At 39.9% G+C, this 20,066-nt stretch overlaps 5 protein-coding genes across 11 annotated transcripts; 1 reads left to right on the forward strand and 4 right to left on the reverse strand.

The window, feature by feature from the left end:
* Positions 1-3,230: 3,230 nt before the first annotated feature.
* Positions 3,231-5,912, reverse strand: LOC6580907 (protein C1orf43 homolog). Its single transcript, XM_002006668.4, has 3 exons — positions 5,273-5,912; positions 4,802-5,209; positions 3,231-3,491 (listed from the first exon to the last, which is right to left on the reverse strand). The coding sequence occupies exons 1-2, from the start codon at positions 5,812-5,814 to the stop codon at positions 4,804-4,806; spliced, it is 948 nt and encodes a 315-aa protein (XP_002006704.1). The 5' UTR covers positions 5,815-5,912; the 3' UTR covers positions 3,231-3,491; positions 4,802-4,803.
* LOC6580906 (glyceraldehyde-3-phosphate dehydrogenase) lies at positions 3,513-4,743 on the forward strand. The gene has a single exon (XM_002006667.4). It carries the CDS (start codon positions 3,715-3,717, stop codon positions 4,717-4,719), a length of 1,005 nt encoding a protein of 334 aa, XP_002006703.1. The 5' UTR covers positions 3,513-3,714; the 3' UTR covers positions 4,720-4,743.
* A 435-nt stretch (positions 5,913-6,347) lies between the features above and the next one.
* Positions 6,348-8,337, reverse strand: LOC6580908 (GPI mannosyltransferase 2). Of its 2 annotated transcripts, none has more exons than XM_015164530.3 (2): positions 8,024-8,337; positions 6,348-7,955 (listed from the first exon to the last, which is right to left on the reverse strand). In XM_015164530.3, the coding sequence occupies exon 2, from the start codon at positions 7,947-7,949 to the stop codon at positions 6,600-6,602; it is 1,350 nt and encodes a 449-aa protein (XP_015020016.1). In that variant the 5' UTR covers positions 7,950-7,955; positions 8,024-8,337; the 3' UTR covers positions 6,348-6,599. The 2 variants fall into 2 exon arrangements, with proteins under 2 accessions (XP_015020016.1, XP_043867146.1); XM_044011211.1 differs by having other exon boundaries at positions 8,020-8,337.
* Positions 8,338-9,022: 685 nt separating this feature from the next.
* On the reverse strand, positions 9,023-10,255 carry LOC6580909. Its single transcript, XM_002006670.4, has one exon. The coding sequence runs from the start codon at positions 10,056-10,058 to the stop codon at positions 9,120-9,122; it is 939 nt and encodes a 312-aa protein (XP_002006706.1). The 5' UTR covers positions 10,059-10,255; the 3' UTR covers positions 9,023-9,119.
* Positions 10,256-10,516: 261 nt separating this feature from the next.
* LOC6580910 lies at positions 10,517-20,021 on the reverse strand. 6 transcript variants are annotated; one of them, XM_015164532.3, is made up of 10 exons: positions 19,707-20,021; positions 18,797-18,940; positions 18,538-18,713; positions 16,288-16,483; positions 15,990-16,194; positions 13,624-15,548; positions 13,257-13,362; positions 12,919-13,195; positions 12,523-12,847; positions 10,517-11,791 (listed from the first exon to the last, which is right to left on the reverse strand). In XM_015164532.3, the coding sequence occupies exons 1-10, from the start codon at positions 19,735-19,737 to the stop codon at positions 11,202-11,204; spliced, it is 3,975 nt and encodes a 1,324-aa protein (XP_015020018.1). In that variant the 5' UTR covers positions 19,738-20,021; the 3' UTR covers positions 10,517-11,201. The 6 variants fall into 6 exon arrangements, with proteins under 6 accessions (XP_015020018.1, XP_015020017.1, XP_032586624.1 ...); XM_015164531.3 differs by having other exon boundaries at positions 13,624-15,545; positions 18,797-19,210; XM_032730733.2 differs by having other exon boundaries at positions 18,797-18,907; positions 19,707-20,020.
* Between the last annotated feature and the right edge of the window lie 45 nt (positions 20,022-20,066).

The raw sequence follows: 20,066 nt of genomic DNA on the forward strand, positions 1-20,066 counted from the left end.
TCATTTATTTTTTAAAATTATATTGAGAATAAAAACTTGCTTCTTATACAAAATCAATAAAAGTAACAATAATAGAGTTTTATATAAGCATTGACTATATTATTAAGTCACCCGTTCACACAGGAACACAAAACAAACTCTTTTTTATAACAACCGCAAGCAAACTTTTTTTTTTAGATATTTGTAGTTATGACGTTATTAAACTGTCTTTAAGTCAAATCATCACAAAGCTGAAATTTAGCTGGAATTTTGACTCAAACTGCACTGAGCCAAAGAAGTTAAAGTGCCATCGGGGGTTTTAGGTAGCGTCGGCGATATTCGACTTAAATAAATGAAGCCATCATTAAACAAAGGAAAATGTTGCTTTCAACTTGGCCAAACAGTTGGCATAAAAACTTGCTGGTTTTAACCTTGGCGTACACTTGATGCAATTTTTAATGCAAAACTTTGCTCGTGTCGCTGCAGTCGGAACGAAAAACAGTTTCAATTTTAAAGTTTTGCGCATAAATTTGAGCAGTAAAATAAAAATACAAGTAAAAGGAATGCAACAAAGTTTTCGCTTCCGTTTCCGAACTGCATGCCTAGTCCGCTGTTAACATGACTCCCAATTTCCATTTTGCTCGGGTTTATGATCAGACCGGATCAGAAATAGAATGTTTCAATATATAAATATGTATATTATATATGGACTAAATCTTCTGCAATTTCGTAATAGGCGCCCCCATTTTTAGGTCCGGGGTCAAAATTCACCTCGGCGAGTGCCTGGAGAGCCACAGCTATCACAAGAGAGAGCAAATCGCCTTGTGTGGGCGTCGGACGCCTAGCAACATGCTGCCGCACCTCTGGCAGCATGTTGCCAAAGCTGCGAAACAATGTAAAGTTGACAATCTATAGATTAAAGTGGAAGGTTTTAAGTTGGATGTTGTATGCATTTGGCCAAGAACTCAACTCATAAACTTCGACGCGCAGAAACTTTCTTTCATTCGAAATGCTTGAGAGCGCTTCACTCTTCATACAAAGTGGTTTGGGCCATGCCCCCTCAACAGAAACTCTGCCCCTGGGGCTCCATTTCGGCAAGCGAAATTTTGATACATCAGCTATGCATGCGGTGATGGGGGGCCGCTTGGCAGACAAAGGTGAGTAATGGCGCCCATGCCACAGCAACGCAGCTGATTTTGTGTGCGTTGTTCTAGGGACACGCATTTGCATTTTGTACAAACACCTTTTGCCCTGGCCTCGCACCAACCCCGACCCTTGCCTAGGTCCCGGACCCAGCTCCGGCTCCGGATTCAGCATGTGAATGGCAGCTGGCTTCGTTCGATTGATTTATAAGCAGTTGTGTGTCTAACCAATAAAATGTTGCTGACTAACAAGACGCCAATTAAATGTTTAAGCAAAGAACTGTTAGCTAAAAGCGACTACGCAATGGCCTGTAGAAACGAAACACTGGAGCTCGTATCAAAAATTATACTTTTTTGTTTTCAATTTCAGCCAACCAAGTATTAAAGCTTTGATTAATTATTCAAAAGTATTCATGAAATTTTTCCAGCATTTTTTGCTTACCTTTTGTTGCCATACTTTTTCACATGTTTCGTTACAGATTGCGCTATTCTATATTACCAATTTCTACTTTGACTTTCTATATGGCTTGGTCAATTAAATATGCGCAGGCTGCTGAGACTGAGGCCTTTGCTGGCGCTGCAATAAGCAAACATGCCAAAAACTAGCCGGAAGGCTTGAATTGCATGAATAGAAGCAGGCTCTGCTGTCCGCACATGGATTTCCCCACATTTAGCCAGCAGCATTTCCAAAATACCAACTACAAAACACAAACGCACACACGCATAAACACACGCACACATGCCAACACTTTTTATACACACTCACTTGTCATAGATTTCGAAAAAATCTTTCATGTGTGCGCCGACGAAATTGGCATCTGGCCATTGGCCACAGCGAAAAACAATTTATGTGTGCTCCACGTTCATTGAGTCATTGAGCAAAGCTGCAGATATCTGAGGGCTAGCCAACCCAACTTAAGACACAATATACAATACAATACAATTTGATAGGGTTACCATCTGGGCTGCAGGCCTTTCCGGGACGGTCATATTCATTCTTCATATTTAGCATCATTACATTCTATTGGGACTAATTTCACTAGAAGTACATCCATACATACAATTCATTGTTGTTATATGCATGATTGCCTCACTTGTACTTCTCCACACTGCCTATTTTTCCTAGCATACATCATATCATTCATCTATATATTATAAAACTGGGAACAACTTATGTCCGCCAATTATATTGAACAATATGAATGTTTTTAGCATTCTCCACCAGTAACTTATGTATTTCTTTCGTCCGACCACTGCGTCTTTAGTAAGGCAATTTGCATTGTGGCCAGGAATCGCATACAGGATTTGAGCTATTTTTAATACTTCCGAGTCACAGCACGAGTGTACGCATTTGGCAAAAAACTGTACAACCTTATCTACGCTGCTTTTCTCAAAAAATTCTTCACCTTTCTCAACAAAAACTTTTTCAGGTTTGCATTTTGAGTCGCCTTTTTTTCAAAATGACGTTTTTTTTTACCGAAACCCTAACAATAGACCGATGGCAAGCCAAATACAATGAATAATGAACATTTATAAATTAAAGTCTTTTATAAATTTTATAAATTAAAGCTTTAACACTGGACCGTAAAATTAACTTCAAAAAGCCTTAAGCCACTAGGCCAAGAGTTTTTTAAGACTTCACATAAGATCAATGAAATACCATCTATAGATGGAGATGGCTGTGATATCTCTTAATCTCCTCAGATTCATCAAAAGCTTGATACGATAAGGAGATCAATTTAATTAGCCACGGTAAATTGAATCAAAGAAAATAACCCACATCTAGCGAATATGTAATGGGTATATTCATTTAACTGCCTCAGCTTTTATTTTCAATATTTTTCAATTCTCTATCGGAGGGACACAATTGTGACTCTTCACAATAGTTGTTGAACTAAGTAATTAAAGTGCACATGGGTGGAGCAGGATATAATTGATTAAATACAAAACAGATTAATAATGAGTATTCAGTCATTAATACAAATCCACGTAAGTTGAAATTTCTTTATATCATTTGTGGATTTCTAAAAATTGTTTATTACATAATTTTTTTATTTTGAAATACAATATTTACTAAACGTATGCGAAAGTAGCACGAACCAAGAGAAATATAATTACCTTGAGTTTTATTGCTTACATCTAAACACAATTAAATTAGGATCAAATAATTATAATTATATTTACATAGTCTCAGTAATGACGATCATACATTCAATTAGATTTAATTACTTATATATTATCTTAAAATTATATGAACATAATAATATAACATATACGAAAAACTAACAGAAATAAATGACATGATGTGCCTATTTTACCTCAACTTTGGTTAGTATTTACGCAGATGAGCGTTCCGACATCTGGGAATGTCTGGAAATAAACGAAAGTAAAACATACAAGCTTTAGAAATTCCGTCAAGTTGGCATGACAAATTATTTATATAAATTAGTTATTGATTTACTTTGCTTTCAACTTTTAAATTTTTTCAAATTCTTAGAAGTGTAACTTGAGCAAAAAGAAGGCAATTTATGAAATTGTGCACGGAGAGAAAACGTCTTTAATTTGTGTAACCTAACTATAAAATTTAGCAGTTATGTCAATCGGCATTAATGGCTTTGGCCGCATCGGGCGCTTGTTCCTACGGGAGGCAATCAGGCGACAAGATGTGCAAGTGGTGGCAATTAACGATCCAGCCATGGAACCCAAATATATGGCCTATATGCTACGTTTCGACACGACGCATGGTCCGTTCACGAAGAAGATTACCATCGATGGAAAGACTCTGATGGTAAATGGTCTAAAGATAAACGTCACTAACGAAGCGGATCCGAAAAAAATAAACTGGAAAGAAAATTCAGTCGATACGGTGGTTGAATGTACTGGTCGATTTACCACACTGGCAACGGCCAAGGTGCATCTAGACGCCGGTGCAAAGAAAGTGGTAATCTCTGCACCATCGTCGGATGCGCCAATGTTTGTGTGCGGCGTTAATTTAGACCAGTACAAGCCAAACATGAAGATCATATCTAATGCCTCATGTACTACCAACTGCCTGGCACCGGTGGCCAAAGTGGTGCATGATAATTTTGGAATTGTGGAAGGCTTGATGACAACAGTCCATGCCTGCACAGCCACGCAAAAGATTTTAGACGGCCCAAGTGCTAAGGCGTGGCGCGATGGTCGCAGCGGAATGTGCAACATAATCCCCGCCAGCACAGGAGCTGCCAAGGCTGTGGGAAAGGTAATACCTTCCTTGAATGGTAAACTAACCGGCATGGCTTTTCGTGTGCCCACGGCAAATGTTTCCGTTGTCGATTTGACCTGCCGTTTGGGATGTTCAGCTAAAATGGAGCAGATCAAGGCGGCTATCAAAGAAGCTTCCAAGGGTGGAATGAAAGGCATATTGGGCTACACAGAAGACTCTGTCGTCTCATCAGACATGAATGGCTCACGCTATGCCTCAGTGTTTGATGCCAATGCGTGCATTGCACTGAATGATAATTTTGTAAAGCTGATTTCATGGTATGACAATGAGACAGGCTACTCGTGTCGTTTACTCGATTTAGTTTTATATTCGCAAAAGATGGACAAATGCTAATAAAAGTAAATGCAAGAACTTTCAGAGTCGAATAGAATAACTATTTAGAATAAATGTTGGTAAATGGATCGAAGTAATTTACCTTTAAACAACACTCGAGTTGCGCTGCAGCTGCACCGACGAGATGCTCATTATTTCATGCTCCGCAATGCTGGTATTCGCATCGCCATGAGGCTGCTCCGCCGTTGTCTCAACCACAATATCATCTAGTGTGGGTGTCTTTATACGGTTCCGGATTATAAGATCTCGCTCGGCAGGTGCTTGCAAGTGCAATGGATTGGTGGCTAGCTCAGCAGCCACCAGTTCATCGCCCTGCAGTCCCAGCGTCATGTTCACTTTGGCATGCTGACCAGCTGCAAGCTCGTTCTGTGGCTCCACGACGGGTGGCGGACGCAGCCGAGCTGGATCGAGCAACGAATGCATTTTCTGTTTACGTGGTGTACGTGCAGGCGAAGCCTTTCTAGAATTGTAGTTTTTAAGCTGCTTAGCACTATGAAAAAAGAAAAACGTTAAGTTTTTATTTAATCGACAAACGCTTATTGAGCGGACTTACGCTTCCAGTAGTTTCAGGAGCATATGATGATACGCCTCGTATTCGTCCTTTCCAAATTCGTTTGGATCGTGGCGCGCGTGCTCATATGTGTCGCAGAACTGATGTATTATGCGCTGCCCAGTACCATTAAGCGTAACGGAGAGGGTTGTCAATAGAAAGGCTCGCAAGCTTTCATGGGCGTGACGTATGCTGCCATCCGCACGCGCTATCTCCGCCTCTACCAATTTAACATCGTCCACGGCCTTCATTCGATAGTAATAGGGCGGCAGTTCCTGCTCCGTTCCTGGCTGCAATATATACTTGTCGGTATCGGTCCATAGCAACTTTGGCTCCTGTGCTATCTTTTGTATGCAGTCCAATCTGCGTTCAATTTCACGGCGCAACGCCTTCTTGGCATCATTGCCTACTGGCACATGGGGACCGCGACGACTACGGAGCGTGAACCGCATTATCTGGCGTTTGGCAAATATGAAGAGCATCACAAAAGTCAGTACGCCACCGCCTATGATAATTATTATCATAACACCCGAAAGCTGTTCCATTTTTGCGGGCGTTTCGTATTTTTCACAAGAGAACTTCTTTTGTTTAGATTTGGTCTATTTTGTATTCAACCTAATCGATTTATTTATGTTTTGCAACCTTACATTAAACTATCGATGTTCGTGCATGAATTGTAGTAGAAGGACGATGTTTTTCCAATTCATTTGACTTTATTCTGTAATTTTTGAAAAATAATAAACTGATATCCTGATAACGCACTCGCAGACCACATCTCAACGGAGAACAGATAATTGCAGCAATAACTGATTGAAACTATCCTCTCCATATTTATATTTTGGCGCACTTATTTGCTTTATTTAAAGCATAAAAATACATTAAATTGCAGATATTATATTATATACTTAAAATTTTAATGAGTTTTATATTTATATTTATATTTATTTTCTAAAAGCGTACCGTCCCCGCAAAATTCAAAATAGTAATCTTTATTTCCATACGATACGTAGAGAAAAATAATCGATATATTATGGCCGTTCTCGATAAATTCGCGTACCAGCATGTGTTCCCGCAAAAATCGGATTTAAACATTTATTAAATTTAGTTTATAAGCAAAGTGCAATTACTTTCGGTTGTCATTTCCTGATTAACATGATCACCTATAAAAATATCTACAAACTAATCCAATCCTAATACAGTCTCTTTGGCATATAATAAAAAAATAGCGTGCATAAATACATATATATAGCGTATGTATATACATACATATATGTATATATACATACATATAAATGCCCGACAAATATATATATAAATATATAGTTAATGTTCAAGTCCAAGGAAAGTTATTAGCGAAGAGAATCGTACCGCAAGCACAATACGTGGTGCACCAGATAAATAGAGCTCCAGCCTTTGAACGGAATGAGAGTTGCGCCAGCGACTTTGGCATATGATCAGCAGCAAACCAATAAAAAATGGGCGTAGCCGAGGCCAACAAACGCGTAGACACTTGAATATTCACAAACAGGGCACAGACGAGGGTCAAAAAGGCGCCATGCAGCACAAATGGTAGCGACTTTTGTGTCTTGAACAACTCCCGCCAGCTTGAAGCCTGAGGCGTCAATTTTGTGGCCAAAAACCAAAGATAATCGCAGCAATGCCAGTGCATAAAGACTAACATGGGCATTGCGAGCAAAAAGTTGGGCAACTGTTTCCATTGATAGTAGCGTAGGAATCCGACATCCCAATACGTAGATTGCACATAATTATAGGGGAATGGCAAGGTATATTGGCACCAAGGCGATCCCTCCGGTCCCCTTCCGGCAAGCAGATAGTTCCTCTCGTTGGCGTAATGCACTACCTGCTCAGGGTGCTTCACTCTAGTGCTGGGCATACAGTACATTCGGTATATGTAAAAGTAATAGGCATGCAAGACGCCTAATGGGATGATTATTGCCAGTGACATCCTGATGAGCTGCTTGCAGCGTTTCACGTTTGCAGTGAGTATCAAATGGCGCGCAAAGAAATACAGGGGAAAGCCGACGGCGATTAATCCATTGGAGCGGCACATGATGCAGGCGGTCAAGCTGACGCAAATGCGCACAAAGTTATACTGTTGCTTTGGCCGCACACATTCCAGCATCAGAATGAAGCTGGCGTAGGCGAACAGCGACTCCGAGTAGGCAGCACTGAAGAAAATGCTGGCCGGATTGAAGCAAAAAATTAGTGCTGCATTCCAACTCTTGTGTAGATCGTTAAAGACACGCTGCGTCAGCTGATATAGGTAATTGGCCGCCTCGCAGAAGAACCACAAGTTAAGAACGACAGCGATAAACAGCATGAGGACGTGCTGCGACATGGGCACATTTAAGGTCTCACAAACCATGGCCACATTCCGTATGAGCACCGGATACAGTGGATAAAAGGCCAGCGTATTCTCGTAGGTATACAAATAGTAGGCTATATGCAGAAAGTATTCGCCATCCCAGTGCCTCAAGCCGCCCAAGCAGGTCGTCACAAGTGTGTCCAGACCATGTACAGGCACCGTGGCATTCACTATGGGCATTGGCATGCGAAATACATCCGGCTTATGATCCGGCACAACCCAATTGGCCAACATTTGAACAGCCAGGACGATGAGGCGACTCGTTAGTGCAAGCTTCGTTACTTTAAGCGTCATCTTTGTCTGTTGGTGGATGGAGTTGTTGTGAATCACGTGCTACATATGCCAATTTTTTCACGTCACTTACTCACCTACTTATATAAATACATACATATATTGATATATATAAATATATGTATATGTTTCTTAGTGGAAATGTAGTCGCTGCAGTTGGAATATTTAATAAATGTTTTCCTTTGCTTACAGCATTTGTATTGCACAGCAATAGGTGTTCTGTTTCTGGAGTGAAAATAGAGTCTTGATGAGACTCTCTAAATGTGGGTTGACATTAAACTGGCCGACTAGTCAGTTTAATTTATATGTTATTAAAAATTAAACAAATTTGTCAGAATGCTTCAGAGCCAACCAAACCCAGTGTGAAAATGCCAATTTCGTATTGTATGATTAGTGGTATTACCAAATGAACAGCTGCTAAATGCGATGAATCACTCTAGTCACAAACGAGAGTGTATACACTGGTCACTGCCTATCGATAACAGAACTTTGCATTCGTCGATTAGCGGCGCGTGTTTTAAAAGTCTTACAGCAGGTGAAGTATTTTTTGAAGTGATGCCAATCTTATCGAAATAAATTGACATTGAGTGAAAGTCGCCCTATATAAAGTGTGCCCTATATAAATACATAAAAAATACATAAAAAAATATTTAGAAGATATGTTTAGAAGAAATATTTAGAAGACATACTTAGGGCAAATATTTAAAGGAAATAAGTACAGGAAACACTTATAGGAAATACTTTGAGAAAATATATGGAAGCAGTATTTAACATTTGGAAGAAATACTCAGAGTAAACATGTACTTAGAGGATAATTACATTTCCCAGAACAGAATTGGGGAAATTTGTATGAAATCAAGATTAAAACTGTTAAGTTAATCAAAAGCTGTTTTTTGCCCGCAATTTCGGCAGTTAGCCTACTTTTATCCACAATTCAACTCAATTCATTGATCAACATCATTAAAGTTAAAATAAATTCTATTGCAATAAATTATATTACATCTATAAATAAAACTTCTAGTGAAATCAATACATTTTTAAGAATATTTGAAAAAATAGGTGAAAGACACAAGTGATATTTTTTTTACTTGAATTTATTTTTGTATTCAATTAATTTGTGTCATTTTTTTCGCAATATATATCTGAGAGTTACATACTTATAATAATTTGATTCTAATCCCCTTCGGAATCAGTTTCGATCTTTTCACTAACTTCCACCTCGTTGAACATGCTCATCAATTCCAATTCCTTGCGCTTAATGCGATCTTTGATGTTCGTTAGGGACTCGGCTTTCTGCACTTCGCGTGTAAAGAACTCATCCATCGTCTCGAATACGCTGCTATATTCATGAGGCTCATAGTTGGCCAACGTCGGCATTGGTGGTTTTTTGGGCTTGCGCCTGGTCACATAAGTGCGCTCCATGTATTGCTTCAACTCGTCCAAGTGCTGCTCCTCATCCTGCTCGTGAGGTGAAAATGTACGTATCATTGATTTATACGATTTCTTCTGCTCAGCCCGGGCCAGTTCGATTTCTTTCGCCAGCTCCGGGGAGGGCAACAGCAGCTTTATATCTCCCACGAGCAGATCGCGATTCAGTATCTCCGCCTCATTCGTTTGCACGCCCATCTCTGACATTGGGTGTTTCGCCACCCTGGCGGAGTCGTGCTGTCCCTCCGTTAGGCTGTCCTTTTTCCCACCACCTGCCTTGCGCGGCATACCTTGCTTCGATGTGGTATCTAAGCACTTTGTTTCGGCTCTCGGTGTTGCTGGCTTGCGAGGAACCGCTGCCTTTTGGGCCATTACTCTGCCACGATTGCTGGCTGAACGCAACGTTGAGGCAATCGTTGGCTTCTCCAGCCGTGACGTCAGCTCCATGCGGTTTATGGTCGACACCTCTGTGGTTTTGGTTCTCTTCCAGGCAGCGGTGCCACCATCGCCATCACCGCCGATGCATCGACCTGCTTTCCCGGTCTTGTGTGGTGATAGTGGCGTCGCCAATCTGGTGCCACGCAACGTCTCATTTGTGGTCCGATTGTAATTCAATCTCGGTTGGGCCATGCCCATGGGCGTGGACATTGCAGTGGGCGTGGCCAATTTACCGCGCGCAGTCATATTGCAAATGTGAATGTCGATCGTTAGGCGCACAATCTTTGCGGATTCCTTGAATAATCTAGCAATTGCTTCACTTTATTATAATTTTAAGAGCTACGTGAATTTACTCGATTTCCTCGAACCATGTATACAGTATTTTATAAAAATGTTATGTGGCTCCTTTGCAACGAAATAAAATTATCTGAGTTTTGAAGCATTTACTTTCGCAAAGCCAGCTTCGTTCTTTACATGTGATTTATTTCACAAAACTGGATAATGTAATATAGTTACGAGCGTTTCGTATGCTCTTATGCATAAGCATTTTACACTTTTCTGGTCCTGAATCTGTTTATATTTAGAACAATCATACTTAAGATATACATGTACATCACACTATTAGCTTCAATTACAACAAATAATCTATCATTGTTGTATCATACATACATTCCATTTACATGGCCATAAAAATAGATTACATCTTGGTTTGCTCAAAAAATATGGTTTATTACTGATTTCGGGTAACATAGAGCAGATTTCTTTCCATCTTTCTTACATTGAAAATACAAAATGGTTAATTATAAATGTCGGTTATTATATGAATAGTTCTGATATACTTTAATTTTGCAATTCTTTTATCTTATCCTTTCATTCTTAAAGGGATGAATTAGTTTGGCAATAGAGCCACACACAATTCAAAGCCCCAACCCTTGTCTTTATTTTGAAATTTCAAATTATAAATATCGAAAAAGAATCAATTTGTTAAGCAAATTAGCTTTGTCTTTTAGTGAATATGTACATGGATGAAATTCATTGGGATTCATGCCCATGTACATATACATATATATATATATATATGTAAAAGCACTATATACTCACACAAAATCGCAACTGACAAATTAACAATGGGCATTCGCAACGCCATTAATACTGTTAATCCATCCAATGCGAATTTGCTGATTATATACTGCAAATTCGTCTTAAGTTTTTGCTGCATGAAATATGTTGCAATTGATGCAGACTGACCGACAGTATGCAGTCGATTGCAGCATGCGACATACAGCAAAAGTCTGAAGAGGATAACACAGAACTCGATTGTCCTGTGTAGTCCTCGTAGCTATGTTATTTCATGAAAAAACAACATAATCTTAATATATATATGTGCAATTATGATATAACACAAGTGCTTTTCTTCTTCTCCTTGGGCTGCGGCTGTGGCTGCGATCGTGGAGCTCCATTAGCCCAATCATAATAAGGCGGAGAGCGTCCCTGGCCGAAGAATGGCGGCGGAGATGTGCACTCCATTGCTAGCCAGACAGACTCGAAGTGCGAATTACCTGATGGTATGTAGCTATACTGATTGCAACGCGACAGACTTGGACTACCCGGTGGTGCACTAGGTGCGAATGCCCCATCGATTGCCTCAACGCCGACCACATATTCAACATCAGTAGATGGCCGTGCCGTTTCGGTGCGTGTTGGTGTTTTAGTCAGTTGTATTGGTTGGGCAGCTGGTTTACTGGTAGCAGTCGCAGTGGACGGACGGCTAAGAGACATACGCTGCATGTCTGCTCGAATGGAGCGCACGGTTTCGGACTCATTGTCCACATAACGCGGCACGCTGGGTAGCTCATCGAACAGCTGGTCCAGATCCGATTTTTTGTGCTGCTGAGTCGCCTGGGCGCCCATTGACAGCAGCTCGGCTTTATTGTAGCCAATCTTTGTAGCCGCCGACAAGGGCTTACTGCGTACATTAGCTGAATAAAAAAATAGAAGAAAATTGATACATTTAGAGGTATGTTTTACACATTTCGTCGTTCACCAAAAGAAAGAAAAGAAACAACCCGAGATACGTGAACGCTATGAACGTGATAAGCAGGATAAGTGCGAAAATGAATTAGCCAAAGGAGCATATATCACGTGCATGATCAAAAGATGCGTATGCCAATTTATTATTAACATGGACTGCAAGAACTGCAATAGCTCCCCATTATCGGAATCGCCTTGGTGCTTTACGCCAACAACCGAATCCCGGTGCAATATATTGCGAATGCATATATCTCTATGTGCATATATACATATATATCAAAAAATTATATATATATATTTATACATATATACATGTACACATATATTATATTATAAAGGATTTGTGGAATGTGATGTTAGATGTGGAATGGAATTTTTTACGCCGATCTTGAAAACTTCTAAAACGCATGCTATTGACACAATTTAGGTCTGTGAATTTTTGGGTCGATTCAACTCGTTTTCAATCCATAAATACATATCTATATATAAATATATACTATACTTATATATACACACATATATATCCATATATATATGTATATAGATATGTACTATTATGGGATCATTCGAAATGCTAAAGATCCTGCATATGCATTTGTATATAGGCATTTATGATCACTATCACGATTTCTTTGGTTTCTTTGGTGATATTGATAATTATGACAACGATTATTATTACTTCGCTTGAATGAATGTGCCAGCGTGTCTTCAGCTGTTTCGTCCGTTTGTTGCTGCTGCCGATAATTAAGATTATTTTTTTTGTTATTAGTATTTTGATTCTTATTCGGATGGAAGCCAGAACGCGTCGGATTAACTGCTTGAGCCGCACCGCCGTTCGCCTCGTTCATCTTATTATCATCCGGATAATAGGGGGAACCGACGAGCGTTTTTCGATCCCTGCACATGTCGATAATATGACGAAATTCCTGATTCTTGCTTAGCGTGCGCGGATTACCAATTAGGATAAGCAAAGACATGGGACGTGATAGCAAAACGTTCAAACGCTGAAAATGATCAAAAATTTATCAACATATAATAATGTTCCTATAGTAATCATAGTCAAATTCAAACTCACTCGACTGTTATTAAGAAATCCTAATTTTTCGGTGAATGAGCGCACAAAGGAAACAATTATTATTTGCTTCTCCTTGCCCTGAAACAGTTCAACCGAGCCACAATCAATTTGATGCCAGTTGCGCATGTTGAGCTGCTCCTGGATGCGCTGGTACTGATTCTTATATGGCGATATGATGCCAATATCCGTTTGGGCCAATTTATCACCATTGATGCCAAAGTACATTAGATCTTTCACATAGTCCATAACTGCATCGATTTCCTTATTGTTGCACAGGCTGTCAAGCAGAAGAAAGCGATTATTTATATAGGAACTAGCTCAAATCGAGAGAACCATACCTCAGCGAGCTTTGCGAATTCATCGTCGTGCCAAAAACCGAATGAAACAATATAGGGAAATGTTCGTTGGGCGAGTGAAACCAGTTTCTAGCCATGCAAACTTTTTCTAAAAAAAAAATACAAAAGCAAATATATTTTGTTAATATAAAAGAATTCGAGCACGTGAAAGAGTTGAGTTCTTAACTAATATTAATATAAATTATTATAATTAAATCTGATCTAAAAGTCTGTTCAGACCGGCTTTGGACTAAAGACGATCTCTAAGAATTGTTTGCTATCAGCTTTATTATCCTTTAACAAGGATTTATAAACAATCGAAACTATTACCGGCACTACACTAATAGTTAGTCCGGTCAGATAGACTTACCGATTTCCGCCTCCGATGTCAGTTCGCTGTTGTAGTAGAGATCACTGTAGAGCTTAACAATTTCGGGATGGGAACGATAGTTACGCCGCAGTCGTGTCTGTACAACGGCGTTGTAATCACCGTTCTCGCCCAACCGGTAGCATTCGCGCTGGAGTAGACGCTCGAATAGAGATACGCCCAGACCCCAATCGCCGGCACGCTGCGATTGCAGTACCGGACCCAGCTGCTTATGATCGCCAGATAAAATAAGATTTGTTGCTGGGGCAACGGTACAGGTAATGCCCATTAGCACCTCCGCTTCGGTAGAGGCAGCAGCCTCATCGACGAAAACATGTGTGAATACGCTGCGTTTGTCTTCATCACGACCGAAGCCGCCCGTCGAAAGTTTGCCCGCCAGACTAAGGGTGCACACCACAATTCGATATTCATGCACCGCCTGCACGTCCGGGTAAAAGTGTAGGGCGTACATATTCGAATACTCCAACAGCAAGTCATCAATATTATCGATGCGTCTATCGCAGCTGGCGGCAAAGATGCGCGTCAGAGGACGCGCTTGACTTGGCACCTTCGATATGGAGCGCAGTAGACGCAATGCGATCTCATCGCAGGCCGTATTGGAGCCGGCCAGGACCAGGATATGGGTGTCTGGTCGACGCACATACAGCTGGTAGATGGCCTCACAAATTGTGGCCGTTTTGCCAGTACCGGGCGGCCCAATGATAATGTAAGGAGCCGGCAGCTTATCACAAAATGTAATTTGCTGCACCGCCTGCTGTTGCTCCGGATTATGTCCAATATTCTCATTATACAAGCACAAAGCACCGCTGGCTACCGGTTGTCGCATAATCGAAGGTGGGAACAGCAAGCGGTCCACGTGCTCTGGATTGCTGAGCTTTAACTGACCTAGAGCCCGATATTGATATCGGAGAACGGCTCGCACGGGTCGAAAGAGCAGCGTATACGTAGTGTTGTCTAGCAAGTGACGATCGCATGTGATATTGACGCGTTGGGTCGATACGCCCAGGATGCGAGCAAAATAGACGCGGGGCTCACGACGATCCTTTTCGGGTAGGCCAAACTGTTCGTTGACCTTCTGACCCCATTGAATGAGCGCATCGAAATCTTTGAGTGCTAATTCCAATATAAGGCCATTATTATCCAAAAGCTGTCTGATGCTGTTCGCTTTGCCCGTCTCTGACGGAGTAATCGTGCAACGCTCGTTGATGATAAGGACATCATCGCCAGGCGAGAGAATATCCTCGGCACTCAAGTTCCTGGAATTTGGCTGCAATTTAACGGACAACTCTTTGCCGAACTGATGCAGCTCCATTTTGGATTGCTTAAGGGCAACATAGCACTGCAGCCGCTCAATATCCTCCACTTGGAGAAGGGTGCGCAGCGTCCCATAAATATTGCTTTGCGTGAACTCCCCCAATTCACAATAGTTTCGATAATCCTTGTTGTATTCAGACAATCGAACTTGGGCATCCTCCGCATTATGTTTCAGTGCGGTAACCACGGGCTTTGGTGGTATAGCCGGCTCTAGCCGACCGCCACGAAACAGCTTCTTGCTGGACAGCCGATAGGGATTCACATCGAAGCTGGCCTTGGGCAATGCATCGGTACGCATAAAGTGGTGCTGTTCCACATAATGATGGCGCTGCCCATTGACCAGCTGACTGTACCCAATTACAATCGGCTGTTCACGCAGTATCGTGAAGACGTGCGAGTCGACAAAGAAGATCAGTTGCCCACTTTCGGTCACCTCCAATGGCAATCGATTGTTGTAGACGTAATAAAACTGACGCGACTGCACTATGGTAAATTTCTCAATCACAATATCCTTTAGCTGCGTCTCCAGCGTAAAACCAAAATAATGACTATCTACACAGGTTCTATACGAAAGCTTCAGCATTGGCTGGCTACTAAAAGTAAAGTGATAGAAAGAGAGAGAGAGGGATAGTGTTAGAAACAGTAACAATCTGTTTATAAGTAAACAAAACTACAAGCCAATAACTACATAAGCATACAATGTATTTTAAAATAATAACAAATTGCAAAGTTCGCAAACAGTTTAAAGCAATTGAAACGAGTAAATGAGAAATGAGTAATATAAATGAGCTTAAGCGCACACACATTCTCTATAGAATGTGACCTGATAACAACAGCTCAACAACTATTAAACATATAATATAGTTTGTTTATAACTATGGTTTGCTATCAGGTAACATTCTACATACATCATTTATATATAGTATACTATTGTTTCAGTTTCGAAATTGTAAATAATATATATGTATATAACTTACGCAAATACGACTGCTTTCTTATATACATTCTACTTAGATTATCTGTATAACACTTACTATTTTGTCATTTTCTGCAACGACTCAAAGTCCGACTCATCACCATGGTATTCGATGTGTTCCTCATACTTCTCAATGCTATCAAAGTTGCATTGACAAATGTAGCAACCCATCGAACTTAATTCAAAGTCCAAATCGCGATGTTGTTTTTGCGTCTTTTGATATTTCAATGGAATTGACTCGGCCTCCTCATCCAGCACATATTCTGAGAAGAAAAACAAGACACCCAACATAGAGTATCCCACCATGAAAAATCAATAATAAAGCGGAAGGATCAAAACGTATGGCTACAGCTTACTTTGGGCGATTGGACCATCTTGCGTAGCATCCGTCACATTGCTGACAGCAGCAAAATCAGTTTGTCGCTGCTTCTCGTCGATGGCATTATATTTCTCCCTTCGAAACTCCATTAGAGCTACACTCTTGATGCGGTAGTTGGAATCGCCGCGCGGAGTATTCATCAAGAAGTTTGTACGCTGCAGCAGTGAGCCGATCTAAAAATAAATAAATAATACACACTATTATTGATGACTGTTCCAAACTTTAATAAGATGTATGTATGTGCGTCGAGAAAGAGGAATCCCACGAATAGAGCAGATACATTTTATATACAAAAGTAAATTTAGGTGGGTTTCACCCATAATTTTATTTGGGATTTTTACTTGATGAATAGCTAAGAGATATAATTTTAAATCAATTCATTCAAGCAACACTAACTTGGGTATGGGATAGCCGGATAGGTCAATCAGACTAGATTCATTGAGCTTGTCGATGATACATACATATGCATAATTACATATGTATGTATGTATGTAGATAACGAAATCTGTCTGTTGTATACAACCAATATATCCTGAATTATCATTTTTACGGAACTATAAATGAAGACATATTGGGAAACAATATATTGATGTATGTATATATTTCTTCCTGTCTAGACTTTCAACTCGGATGAAAATATGTACATATCACTTTTTATAGTCGCAGAACTAATTTCCATTTGGCACGTTAACACAAATTGCATGCATCTATAACAAAATATAATTAAGACGTACATATCTGTTCATATGTACATACATATACGCATGTGCATGTATACAAATCATATGTATATTTATATATAGCAATAACAATAGAATGTAGAACCGGCTTAGCGCACATGGCTGAACATTTACTATACACAAATTTAAAAAATTACAACTAAGAGAGGCGACTATAGATTACAGTTTTGTCTGGCAAAACCCAGAGAGCTGCCTGCAAACATATGACTAACAGATTTTCACATCTACGACTGGTTGCAGAGAGAGATAGAGAGCTGGGTTGAGTTGATAAAGCAAGTTAAATATAGAGAATTGAAAGATTGGCAAAAAAAAAAAAAAAAAAAAAACAAGTAGGAAGACTCTAGTCGAGACTGCTCGACTAGGAGATACCCTGAACCCTCCAATCTGATATTCTAATCACTGTGCACTTCTTTTCGGCACTCATACATACACACGCACGTATTAGAGCGCACTCGGCTAATTGCGCAGTAAGCAGTGACTGCGCTTGGGCTGCGCTGCAGTGTGGGCAACATTATAAGAATTTATTTGTTCAACAATTTAATTTCTAGACGCACAGTCTTAAGGAACATAATTATAATTTCAGAACATAATTATAATGTTCAAATGTATGTATATTCCAAAGCACAAGTCTCTAGTATTTGAAATACGCTTTTTACAAAGGTGAGGGTGAGGGGGTAGAAATAGGAGTGGGAGGTAAATTTTAACAAAAATCGAAATTGTATAAAATATATATAAGTCTACATTTAAAATTTGGAAGCTCTAGCTCTAAAGGTGTAGGAGATATAATTAAATAACTAGCTTTCGATAAGGGTTTTAATCGATAAAAATATCGAGAGTAGTTATCGATATTTAGAGATATACACGGACCTAGGAAAAAATTTCAAGTGTCTAGCTCTTATATCTTCTGAGATCGACGCGTTCATACATACGGACGGACGGACGGACGGACAGACAGACGGACAGGGCCAAATCGACTCAGCTCGCTGCCCTGATCAAGAATATATATACTTTGTGGGGTCTGCCACGCCTCCTTCTGCCTGTTACATACTTTTAACAAAACCATTATACCCTGATTTCCCATTTTCAATGGGTTCAGGGTATAAAAAACGAATCAATTGAAAGTGTTTGTTTGAATAACAAAGAAAGCACAAATAGATATGAATGTTCTAAGTGTGGGTCTTAGTACAGTGTGCATACAGAATAATAAGCCATATGAAACTAAAAACACTCTAGTCATTAACTGATCTCAACTAAAATTAATTATAGAGCAAATTAGAGTGATCCTAACTTTTTGTAACGCAAGATTTGTCAAGTAAGAAATTAATATTATCAAGTCTATAGATAGCAACTTAAAATTTAAGTTCACTATATCGTCTGTGGACTGATACTTTGTGTTGACTACATATTTTTTATGTAATTTTCGAAACATGAGAATATAATTTTCACAGTCCACCCACGAAAAATATATGCACCACTTGTCTACTTACATTATAATCCCCATTTACGGAGAGTTTAACGCGCAGCTCTGTACTATTGGGCTCCCGTAGCAGATGTTTTTCAAATTCCCTTCGCAGCGTTCGTTTATCCACGTACCAACTGTTACGCGCGCTCACCACCTGGATCTCAGCCATTTTTAGTAGAAAGGAGCCAATTAACTCGCGCTCTAAGGATTTTTTTTTTTAAAGATATTAATTGAATGCAGAAGTAATAATAAGCACAATAAAGCATAGTAGTTAATGCACTTACCCCATGGCTTGCGTTGCTGTATGGCTTGGAAATCAGCATTGTTGCTATTGTGGTTGTTGGTTGTTAAGTTTTTGTTGTTTAAGCTTACAAATGATGTTGACGGCGGCGTCGCTGGCGGCGTCAAAATGGAAGGTGGCATTGTTGCTATATTTGTTACTATTTTTAATCTATTGACAGGGATCGCCTTCTTTTGGCCATTGGCCTTTTTTTGAATTTTATTTTTTGTCATAGTAAATACGTACAAAGGGACGAAAATGATTTGCACAGTACTTACAAGCACGCACACACGCGCTCGATCTCTTACACACACACACACACACTGCACACGCACACCCACACTAGTGTACACTGACTCACAGTAGGAGTGCCAAAAAATAAAACGAATTAATAGCACTCTGGATTCTGGTTTCTAAACTGTAATTAAATACGGATTTTGTTTGAGTACACAGATCAACGATCGCATACACACACAAACACACACTATCGAGATTGCAATGTTTCGCGAACATTTGTTTTTGCACTGAACAAAGAACAACCTGCGCACCGCAATGGTTCAACGGTAAATGACAAAAATGCAGCTATCAGAGCTCTTATATATGTACACACATATATGCACATGAGCTTAGAATTACGATTCGATATTGATCTGGTAGCTGTTAACAGAAATCGAAGATGCTGATGCTGATTCACTCACGCTCTTGCAAGCGAGCGTTGTGCTCGGCTGATTAAGTGTGCGTCTGTGTGCATATGTGTGCGAGAGATGGATTCTGGGATATATGCGCGCGCGCTCATGTAACGGTTAATAACGGCAATATGCTCTTGTTGCCATACATAGCCAGAATCAATTGTACATGCTTATGTACGTACATATACATATACATCGCATATATATACATATGCATACACTTACCACTGCGAATTTTTGATTGCGATAAAAACATGCCACGCCTTCTTAAAATGTATTGTATATATGTATTTTTGTCTGTTTTTTTTTTTGTAGGTATTAAAATGTTGCGTGTAACACGATTTAAAATATAACTCAATTCAACATGTGAGTGTGATCTAAAATACGTTCAGGTTGTGAAATAACTTGGGAGACACGTACACAACTAGTGGGTAAAACCAATTAACTGTTGATAAGGACCACACTGAGAGTTGACACAACTGCAACGGGAAAGAACCGACTTTAAACTAAATTGGTCTTTGTTAAGCAACAGCTATCAACAGGCTAAACAAGCGCTGTAGTGTGACCAGCCTGTGCATTGCTAAC

This window comes from Drosophila mojavensis, unplaced genomic scaffold, assembly GCF_018153725.1.
Source record: "Drosophila mojavensis isolate 15081-1352.22 unplaced genomic scaffold, ASM1815372v1 contig_81, whole genome shotgun sequence".
Taxonomy (NCBI): Eukaryota; Metazoa; Arthropoda; class Insecta; order Diptera; family Drosophilidae; genus Drosophila; species Drosophila mojavensis.